The 11,940-nt window shown below is 35.2% G+C and overlaps 1 protein-coding gene across 1 annotated transcript; it reads left to right on the top strand.

Moving 5' to 3' along the window:
* The first annotated feature begins 749 nt into the window (after nt 1-749).
* Nucleotides 750-11,282, top strand: LOC135713171 (uncharacterized). Its single transcript, XM_065236284.1, has 6 exons — nt 750-958; nt 1,053-1,509; nt 5,394-5,531; nt 7,385-7,453; nt 10,979-11,068; nt 11,232-11,282. The coding sequence occupies exons 1-6, from the start codon at nt 750-752 to the stop codon at nt 11,280-11,282; spliced, it is 1,014 nt and encodes a 337-aa protein (XP_065092356.1).
* The last annotated feature ends 658 nt before the right edge of the window (nt 11,283-11,940 follow it).

The following is an 11,940-nucleotide window of genomic DNA, read 5'->3' as shown; positions in this document are numbered from 1 at the left end:
AGAAGTCGATAAAACATGCAATGCTACTTGGGCGTGTTGATGTTTTACACACATGAGATCTGAAGAACAACTTGATATGCCCAAGATAGACTACAACACTGGACCAATCAATAGTGTGGCCTGAGCTTAAGCTAAAACCTCAACTCATCAGGCGGAATCAATCTAGGATGATGTTCTGAAGGCACTTAAACCTTTACCAGCAAGCAAGGTAAAGAAATCTGTGCCGGTAGAAACACACCGCATAAGTATCTTTTTGGAATTAGCTCGAGTTTGAGAGAGGTCAGCAGGTTTTTCTGGTTTGTTGAAATTACTGGTCCGATTTAAATTTATCTTGTGTGTTTGAGGGCCGTCATGCATACATTAGTTACATTGTAAGTGCTTTGTCCTTCATAGCCTATCATTTCAATTAATCATGCATCAACTGGGCACCGTTTGTTAATTATTCAATCATGTCATTATTATAGATTAATTGTGACTGTACTTATCTCAGCCATTTCATTGGTGTCGTTCACAGAAACCGTTTGTCTTTTCGTCAGTGCACTCATGAAACCCACTTCGGGATACTTGAACGTTTATCGAAAATGGCACATTTACTGCAAATCCTGTGGCAATTCAATCTAATAGTGTTGTCTATGGTGGAATCCATGCTCGGTTTGCACTGCGTACGATCCGACCGAATGAAAATTTCAATATGTTACAAGTGGCTTACGTTTACTTTAATCAAATGGATCTGGTTTCCGATAGTCGTCATGGTTTTCTGTCTGTCGATATATGGATTCTACGATTGGTACTGTGATGGACCGATAACTGACAAGTATTTGAAACAATGGGTATCCATCCTTATTGTGTGGATCCTAAATCTACTGGTAACTGCGGTGATCTACGGACGTCAGTTTGTGTGTGAGGAAAGAATTAATAAACTGAATTCCATCTTCGTGAAATTAGCTGAGCAACATAGGTAATAGTTGAAAGGAACTTTAACCAATTGAAATGCCGTTGATATTTACTCGACCGTTCCGGATTCTCATTACTCTCTTGGAAATCATTCGTAGGTATGGTACGGCAATTAAACGTCGACAGTTTTGGCTTCAGGTGTTGCTTTTGACGTATCTATCGGTGTCCATTGCCGGAATGTGGTTTAACATGAATCCGACGTATTGGCTTTATTCGATGCGTGACTGGTCCCTATCGGTGGTCCTGATGGCACCCATCATTGTTTGTTCGCTAACGGCCAGCCGCTATTGCATGAACTTTTTAGCTGTCAGCAGCATCCTGGACGAAATAAACCGAGACCTGTCCCAGCGGGTGCATCATTTCCACCGCATGCAACCAGGTGCAAATATTAGCGTATATAAATTAACAAACATCGAACTGGAATTAAGCGATCATTTGGACCGGTTGATTATTCGGTACGATAAGCTATATGATGTAGTGTTGGCGATAATTGAAATATATTCGCCGTCAATCTTGTTTCTGCTGGTTTTGGACTTTGGCCAGGTGACATTTCAGGTGAGTATTGCTGGGATTGAATGTGGGATCCGGTTGAGGAAGGTCTGGCAAAGGCAGAGAGTAGTTCCATCCGAAAGTGCCTTTTAGATGTTGACAACGTAAGCTATGTTAGAATTTGATGGCGATTATGCCAAACAGGTGCTAACCAGAAACGTTTGAAATGTGTGAACGTGAGCCTGACAGAGTGCATGATGTTTGCGCGGTTTCAGAAGTAGGTGTATTAGCTATGCTCGTCAATTAGCTGTCAGTTAACTTAATTGGAGTGATTGATGAAATGTAGCAGTAATCTGTTGACAAGTAATAATAGTAATTGCCAGACAAATTTTGCCTAATGAGGACATATGTGTTGTTTACTTATTAATATTACATTGATACAGTTTAATCTCCAATACACCTTAGTAAATTATGATGGATTATGAATAAAACAGTGTGTGGTGGGGCGTTCGTCAACAATCGTCGTTCTAATTTTCCACCCCTAGATTTGTTCCTTTCTCACCTGAAAACCACTATCCGAAAGTTTCAGCTCATTTGGTTTGTATGGTTGTATGGGGAATTTGAATAAACTACATGAAAAAATGACACTCCTACACTCTATCGATCATAAAAAAATTACCTTATTCTCGATTTGGTTCAGATGTTCAAAAATTGTACTACAATCAATGAGTAACATGTTTGCTGAAGATTGCATCATGAATTCAGTAAGTTTTATTGAGATAAACGCTTTTGAATGAATATAAGCATTTTGTACATGAAAATTTCAACCAAATCTCCTATAATTAATATCTCCATAATACTAACTTGAATCGTGATACTTCAGTAAAGTACTTCATTATAGTTTAAGCTACTGAAATTCTGAGCTTAATCGAGTTTGCTGAACCCGTTCTATGCTCGAAAGATTGAAGGAATGGTATTTCTCCATACATTTCAACCAATATCCCCGTATGGATTTTAAATCAAAAGAGAGTGATTTTCTCACCTACACAGCAAAAAAAAAAATTTGATATCATATCAAAGTGGATGCACATCAATCGTGTCGAAAATATGGTTTAATATTACTCGCCAAAAATAACAAACTTATCATTAATACAGTGCATGAACTGACATTACGCTGCTTTTACTGCATTTGATTATTTTTGTGGCCTTAAAAATTACATGAGATTTTCGGCATGATTGAAGTACATCCCCTTGGATGTAATATTAAAATTATTTTTTTGCTGTGTAAGGGCACAAATCAAGGGGTTGGCCCATTGAAAATATGATTAAAAATTTCCCCCATATAAATGTGGGCCAGTCTAATGATTATGTTACCTAATGCATGTTCTACACGGAAATTTTTTTTCATGTAGTTTCCATTGGGAATGCACATAATATATTTCCATTAACAAAACCAATGATATCTATCTGAATTTCATATAACATTCAAATTTAATTTGACACATAAGTTTCATGTGATTTTGTGGTGCTCTTCCCAATTATGATATTACATGAAAGTGATGTGAAATTATAATGATTATTATCCATTGGATATGGGTCATTCCAGCTCAAGTGCGCACCAAATTTTAAAAAGTAGTTGTCGATGTCACCGATTTGAGCCAAACTTGGCCAAAACGCTCATTTTGGCATTCTGAACAAACGCCTTTTTTATTTTGCTCTAATTTGCCTAGATCCTTCTGGGCTACAACCATGGATTTTCGAGATTTTTAAAAATTTCAACTTTCAGAAGAGATTACTCCACAACCAAATAAGCTATTCGTGATCTTAGAACGTAAATTTGAAGCTTTTTTAATGTAAATTCCTATACATGTAAGAACATGTTGTTTTTGGTATATTAACTACAGTAAGAAGACTGATTACCTGGCAGGTATCCAAATGGGCGGTTTTTTTTTTATTTCTTAATATTTTGGTCTCAAATTTTCACCCACACTTTGTAAAACTTTTCTACTAGATGTGTTTCCAAGGGTAAGTGATTTGGGCAAATGCTGATGAGTCAGTGGTAGTTTTGAGCTGTTTTGGTGTAAAATCAATGCTATTTTATATATTTTTATTTTCCTTGAATTCCTTCACGCCGATGGCACAATAATATTTTATGTTATTTTTTACATGTTCTGGACAGGATTCTCAATATATGAAATCATAACTACCTCATTTAGTTACTTCTGTCCATATTTTAATTGTTGTCCTAAAAGTGAAAAATACGTTCCTAAGGGATACAGCCAAAACGTGAAGTACGATGTAATTAGCTAGACTGGCAGGTACATGCAGCATATAAAATTTCAGTTTTGGATGACAGCTGCTGCTTGAATAATTCCCTTATTTGAGTAATTAATTGAGATACAATATCACGAGCAAGAATGCTTCTTTTATTATAGGTTTAAAGAAAAATAAACGTTGAACCATTATTTTCACTTTTTAAAAACACATTTTCCATTCATGAACGTAACTATCCTGATCGAAAGAAAAGGACCTACAAAGGTTTGCTTACAAAAAGCTTGTATGCCCTTTTCACATGTGGCTTCTGATTTCAACTTTTCCGAACATCAAATACTTTAAAAAACCATTACTCAAAAATGTTAAGAGACACCACTCTGAAATTTTAGATGAAAAAGATAAGAAACTAAGATGGGATTTCAAATTTTGTAAAAATTAGATGCTGTGGCAAATTGTATATTGTTTATTATTTTTCTATGTTGCTTATCAGAAAAACTCCGCCGAAGAAAGCATCAAGTTACCCGAGCAAAGTCTCCCGAGGATCAAACTGAAGTCAATATTTGATGTTGTGATGTCGCTGATATTATTTTTTGATTTTTTTTTTATTTTTATCATGGTCACTTTAACGCCCTTGGGTCATTCGTGACTTGTCCGGGGGTGAGATTTGAACTCGTAACTTTGGCGTGAGAGGTATGGATGCTAACGACTACGCCGGGGTCACCCCCATGTCGCTGATAATGATTACTCAGGTTGCTATCGTTTTGGTTGATTTACCGGTTAAAATTTCAAAATTGAGAGCAAAAAAATATTCCTTTGACATAATTGAAAACTAATTCTGCTATCAGTGCGAGCAAGCGACATTCAGGTTTTTTTACACGGGGGATATGTACCGTGTAAAAAAGCTACCAAGATTTTGATTTTTCACATTCTAGAATATAAAACAAAAGTGGATTTTTATGCCATTCGAATTCACAGCATGCTATGGTCTATTTAGATATATTTTAGAAAATTCTGTATTTCCACATAAAATTGTGATTACCTATGGCTTAAAACGGATAAGTTGATTCGAATCAAGTAGATAGGTTATCGAGAAATCGTACCGTGTTAATTACGACGTACCGTGAAAAAAAAACATGTAAAAAAACCGCGTAGAAAAAAAACCGTGTAAAAAACACTTGAGTGTACTTTTCTCCTGTTGATAACAAAACGAGCATTCAATTTGTTATCCTGCTAAGGTAATGAAAACAAAACCATAAAAACATATTTTTGAAAAGTAAATACAAAATGAAAACAAAATTTGTTGTCAAATTTGTCAATAGCGATTGATTTGGTTGTTCGACTGGTTTTATGGAGATTTCGTTTTTATGGCTTTCTCAGTCTAGGGTAATTCTTGTCTAGGGCAATGCAAAACTAACTGTTTGAATTACCCTAGACTGAGAAAGCCATAAAAACGAAATTTGTCAATAGCGTAAATTGAAATCAAATTATGATTTCAGTTTGATGTTTATATTGAAATTTAGCTGGGCTTTGCTCTGGTAAGTAGACAAACAAAAAAGTTTTGATTGAATGGCACTTGTCACCAGGGTTTTAGTGCAAATTGGAACAACAATATTTTCAGCGCTTGATACAATCTTTGTACCGATATGTCACTAACAAAACTCTTTAATTTATTTCAGCTGTATATGTTTTTCTGCGACTTGTCACGTTCTTCGATGAATGATTTGCATTTGCTAGCCATCTCCTTTGTATCGGCCTTTTTCAGCTTCTCAGAGATTTACTTCGTCGTCGATGGAACATCAAAACTCACCGAAAGGGTAACTGAAATATTGCGTATTGCTGCACATGCATGCATCTTGTCATGCCCAACAAAAAATTTGATCTGTTTAATGGCAGAATAAGCCATTTTTTAGCTGAAGAAGCATATGTTTCTATATCCACACGCAAACCAAAAATTTATTACATTCAATGTTAGTTGCATTTCCAGCGAATACCGCATAGAATGATATGAGTTGGCCATGCAGACGATGTAATGAATTTTTATCTGTTTTATGTTGTTGTGCTGTCAACGCTTTCAACTATACAACCAAGCTTTTTATGTATAACATTGTAGAACAACGTACCTTAAAACGGGGTAACATCGATAGTTTTTTTTAAAGTAATAATTGGTACAGCAATGAATGTTTTTCAAATTTTATATCTTTAAAACAAGTACTGAGGATCCAAGAGTAAATTCGTTAGTAATATGTTTAACGGAAATTAAAACCTTTGCACTATTTTTTTTAGTTTTGTGACCAAACTTCAGTTTTTTGATTTGGGGTTACTTTGATAATGCTCGATGAATGTAGAAAAAAATGTGTGAAACTCAATCAATTTAGCTCTTTAAATATGAAACTGTGAATGAGTATATAATCAGAAATTATCATAAGCAATAAGAATACAACATTGAATTTGTAATGGCTATATCAGAGATACATTTCATAAGTGATGGTTTGAGTTCTTTTTCAAACAGGCGAAAAACACGAAAATTGTTTTTTAATATGTAACACATACTATATAAAAACTATATACGATGTAAGTGGAAATACCCTAAGCTACAATATGAAACCAATGTTTCTAATTTGGAAAAAGTGCAGCGAGTAAATTTAATCTTTAAATTATACTATCAAAGTTACCCGCATTATCAAAGATAGGTACCCCGTTTTACGGTACACACTTGCTTCGATTTTCTTCAATTTCCGTTCAACAGAAGAAGTATGTGAAATCAAATTATCGTACTATGAGCGATTCTTATTCACTTTTAACCTATCCATTTTCCTAAGCATGGAGCAGTAGAAAAGTACAGGTTTGATAATCGCAACGTTCGTGGTTCAAGTGCAATTGAAACACGTTTCATTTATTATTATTTTTTCGTTTTAATTAATTTCTCTCACTTATACATTCCACATTTTTCGGTCTCCAATGTTCTTGCATTGGATCGCAAATCGGTATTTCTCATCCTCCGTTCATGCGGTCTCAACGTTTGTTGGGCGAAAGCTAATATGAAAAATTGTGTGATTTTTGTTGCTTTGAACGCAAAAGTATGCACAGCAGAGTGGTTCAACTTTACAACCCTCAGCTGCTCACTGTCCTTTAGATTTGTATTGGGATTTGATCTAAGTGGATTCCGGCAGCATTAATTTGTCGAAGATTGCGTATTGGTTTGATTTCTGTATCTTCATCAGCCATTTGGCATTCAGCAAGTTCGCTGTTTTATGCTCGGATAACTTATATGTAGTCATGCGCGGAGAACTTGGCTAAAAGTAAATGGCATTAAATGGTTAATTACATGATATGGTTACTTATATTAGATTTAACACAGCGAGTCGAATCGGTTTGTGATCCTCGACAAAGTTGGTCTGCATATTTTGCCCAATATAATTTCGATATGGGCGATATTGAGTAATCCCTTCAAATTTTTCACAGCTGATGGCACATGCAATACAAATTGCAAGAACAGTGGGGATCAAGGAGTTGTGACCTGCCGTACAAACTTGAACTACCCTGGTGTACAAAGAAGAATGTCAATGATTTGATTATTTAATGCGGTGAATGTAGACACTGAGTCAGCTTGTGCGTGTATATATTTGATTGAACATGATGAAAATTAACAGCTTTTATATATTTTCAGGTGATGGAGGCAATTCAAAAACTTCAGCAAATTGGGATTGTATTCCTTGATCATCGATTGGTAAAAAGTGTATGTTTTTTGTCCTATACTGAACAACCAGAGACATTGCAAAACCGGGATTACAAGAATTGAGATAACAGTACTCAAAATTGAATAACCGTTATTGCCGTTTTGGCAAAACATTTTAAATGAATACACGCAAAAAACGAGATACTATTTTTTCTGCATTGTATGAGAAGGCATCCGTTTCTCCAAAAAGTTCACAAATCCACTTAGTGACGTAGCGTGACTGGGTAACACTCGGAGCGGGTTATGTGGGGGTCACCACTTATACATATATAACATCTTTGCTTATTTGCATCTCAGTGTTTAGTATTAATTATTATCTTTTGATTCCATGCAATGAACATCAAATAAATACAGTAAGTGGCCAGAAATCAGCAAAATTCTTCGTGACACAAATTAAGGTACAATTAGAAATGTCACAACAAACGGCAAAAATCGCTTGCAAGTTTTTTTTTTTTTTTTGTGGCTTCACTGCTCATTGCGAAAAGTATCAAATGTCAAGGAAACAATTTGAAAAACCAGTACTCGTGCCATCACTGGTCTGCGCTAAAAAAGCTTACCCTGGGGTCTTTTTGTCTTATCTCAAAAAATTTCCAATGCAATTTTGAAAGTTTGTAGGTGAGGTAAGTTCGAGAAAATTAATGCAAAATTAATCAAGCATTTAGGATCAAATTTAATCTAGTATTAAAGATTGCAAAAGGATGCACCTAAAAGTTAGTTAGACGAATTCAGTGCCAAATAAAAAAGTTCTAGTCCATCAAAGTGCCCTGGGGTCAATTCGATCTTAAAGGAACAGTGGGAAAATGCTGAACAAAAATATAAAAATCGAATATATTATTTTAAGACAATTTTTTGAATTGAACATTCGCAGTAGCCAGTTGAAAAAAACATGATATTGTCCACGTAAACCATTTCAAGAACACGATCCTCAAGTTTTAATGGATTCACAAGAAAATTAACTGCACTGGCAAATAGGATAATAGGGCTTAAATGTATTTTTTTTTACGGTGGTCATGTTCACATTATTACGTATTTAAATGAACATTTATCAAAAATATTTATATTAATTGTGATTATTGACTTTTCAGTCAATATTAATAGTTTTATGAAAAAGTTACTGAGAGGTAAACACATATCACCGGTAAGAGACGTGTGTGTGAGAAAATTTGCAAAAAAAAAATCTAAGGACACCGAAGGGATTCGAACCAAAAATGCCCATTCAGTACACGGGTGCATTGCCAACGGTGGACCTATGATCTACGGATGTATTTGGCTAATAAGATTTGAGCATCGAATCCGTTTCCCTTCCTAGCATTTTAATAATAAGAATTATAACGAAACTCTTCGTTCCATTTTAGAGGAGCAGGATATAGGATCAATTAATTTATGTATCTAAACCGATATCTGTAGATAGGGTACCTTGAAACGTGACTGTAATTTACTACAGTCTGACATTAATAGTGAGGCAAAGGTAATAGAGATCTTGCAATTATCCAGATGCTCATTGAATAGCCATTAAGATCCCGATATTTTCCTTAAGATCTTGGAACTAGTCTGAAGTTCACGCAACTTATCTCAAAATCTCTAAACTTTCGTGAATGTCTCTTGACTTCCCTGAAGTTATCTGGACTTCCTTAAAAATCTCTGAACTTCCTTGAAGTTTACTGTATAATTCTGAAGACCTCAGAAGTTCTTTAAAATATCTGATATTGCTTTGAAATTCATGGAACTGCCCACGAGGTTCTCTGATCTTCCCTAAATTTCTCAGATTTTCTCTGGTTCTTGATACATCCCTAAAGATCTTGTAATTCTCCTGAAGCGCTTGGTACTATCCTGAACTAAACATTTATATGCTTAATTAAAATCTTTAAAAATGTCATAAGCCTTCTAAACATCCCTGGAGTTTACTTAACTAATTGAACATTTGGAAACTTCCCAAAATTTTCCACTTTTTTATGAAATTAATGGAACTGCAATGATATTTCCTCAAGCCTACGGGACTATTTAAAAAAAATGTTTATGGATTTTCCTGATGTTCATATAACTTTTTTGAATTTTTCGGAGTTTCCCTGAAGTTTTCTTCTCTGGATTCATGTTAAGATCTTGAAGTTCTCTTGAAATTTCTTAACTTCTTAGCTTGAATTGGTGGTTGAATCATAACGATTGATTATCGCATTGTCAACCATCAATCGAATCGCTGTTTGCAGCCAAGGTACTTTGAATAATTAACTAATAAAAGCTAATTTACATAGAACATTTAAATTACTAAAAATCATCCTTATTTTTTAAGACATTAAGTTTGAGAGCAATCGGCAAAACAAAATTATAGAGAAAATTGATAAATTATTAAATATTTATTTTAAAAAAAATTACATCCTGTGCTAGATTACTGATTATTTCATAAATTTAGAAGAAGTAAAGATGTAGATATCCACACACTTAGAACTTTTTACGGAACTCCGTTTAAAAAAACAACAAAATCGATCTGTTAAATTAAAATTCCAAAGTGTTCGGTAAAAGTAGAACATTTTTTAATAATTTATCACAAAATTACCGAAATATATTTAAATACTGAAAAACACAGTTTGATCAATGTTTATTTTAGCCATGGATTATCTGTTTCATCGCCATTGCTGCATAGGGAGTGAGACAACTATGATTAAAACTGTTACAATACAAAATGAAGGCACTAAAAAAAAAAGAAAAATTTTATTTATAGGGTTTTGATCTAATTTCCGTCCTACTAAGCAAATCCCACACTTCACCTCTCTTTTTTGAAAGGGTTTGAACAAAACATGGAATGTTTTCATCAAAGATAACTAGAGCTTTCGTTTGGTGGATGTATCAGCTATACTGTTTTTTTTTTCATAATAATGTTATCCTACCAGAGACACCGTGTGGCGTTCAAAGCTAACAATTTCATCATTCAATCAAACGATTATAGGCCTGCAACGACTATTGCCATCAGCTTGAACGTGGATTTATAACGAAATCTAGTGGCACTGAAGTCGAACTATTTTAGAATATTATGCCAAGAAATTAGACGATTTTCATCAAAATGCTTACGCCAGGGATTTTAAGATCGCACTCCTGAGACACTGTGAAATAAAATTGAAATGTATGCAGTTTAATAAACCTTTTTTTGTTGAGAAAAAGTCATCATATCAAACATTAGAGCAACTTGACGAAATAATAAAAAGATTAAACTTGATATCTATGACCGACAATTTTCAACGGGACAGCTAAAAACACAAGGTATAATGATCAATTTGACCCTGAAGATCAATTGTCTCCCGGGTTACGGTACTCTCGAAACAATCTTCTCTGAAAATGTGTAGTTTTTCAGTCAGGGACAAACATATAAAGCTGTTGAAGTGTGTGAATTTTTTTCTTGATGCCATTATGGTATATGTGAATTCCTTGTGCCATAATAGTAGCAAACCATAATCGGATGTTCCGGATTCGGAACGTACAGCCATGACTATACTTATGCAAATCAACTCAATATTCTTTTCTGTCTACCCACAGATTACCGTTTTGGTCATGGTTCTTCAGCGTACCCAGGAAGAAACAATTATGTTTTACAACTTTGCACTGGACAAATCGTTCCTGACGACGGTACGTACTTACATTCCTATAGGAGTCTCATAAACCAAAACCAATGGCACTTCTCACTTCGTCAATGTTCGCTAGACCAAGTGTGTAAGATGCAACGTTATTTCCAGCACGGAATCGCCTAATTCAATCTAAATAGGCAATAAATTTTGCACGTTGCTTGCAGATTATCGCAGCCTCGTGCTCGTACCTGATTCTGCTGATTCAGACGGTGTGAAAAGCGTGTTCTTCATCCTGCGGCATGACGTATCACAGCCTGGTGGCGACAGCGACGGTCGGGTGGACGTACGGATGAAAATTTCACCGAGGCGCTAATCCGTTAACTAGAAAATCAATTCCATCACCATAAATCAACCGAATCTTTCCGTCTGCATGCAGAAAGGCAGCTGAAATCCGTCATAATCGCGTACGAGTGAATGGGTTTGCCGAAACGAACTCGATATCGAATCTAAAAATAACGATGCAGCAAGCATACTTACTGGAGGAACTGGATGCCGTTTTGTGTGAACATGTGTGTTTTGGTTGTCAGTTCCAGGGGTTTGTGAATATTCTAGATTCTGCTGCATTGGTCAAATAAAACCGGAAGAGGAGTGTATGTAGTGGGTTATTCTGTGGCCAATGATTCATATTTGTTGTTGATGTTTGGTATGTAGCGGGACCAGCGATATATAAATTGCATTCAAAAGGTATAAATAAAATTGAATGGGTAATACAGTTCAATACAAATCAATCAATGACTAACGGGTGGGTTCGATACTCTGGTCTGCGAAATTAATCAGGCTAACCGTTTCTTTCATTAGCACTGTGATGTCAAACGATACGGTCAACGGCGCCGGTGGTGTAGTGGTAAGCGTGATTACCTCTCACCCCAGCAG

The sequence above is a fragment of the Ochlerotatus camptorhynchus genome, unplaced genomic scaffold (genome assembly GCF_037179485.1).
Source record: "Ochlerotatus camptorhynchus isolate MF236.1 unplaced genomic scaffold, CSIRO-AGI_Acam_v1.1 ptg000542l, whole genome shotgun sequence".
Taxonomy (NCBI): Eukaryota; Metazoa; Arthropoda; class Insecta; order Diptera; family Culicidae; genus Ochlerotatus; species Ochlerotatus camptorhynchus.
Note: the sequence above shows the minus strand (reverse complement) of the source record. Positions and strands in the feature narration are given on the sequence as shown.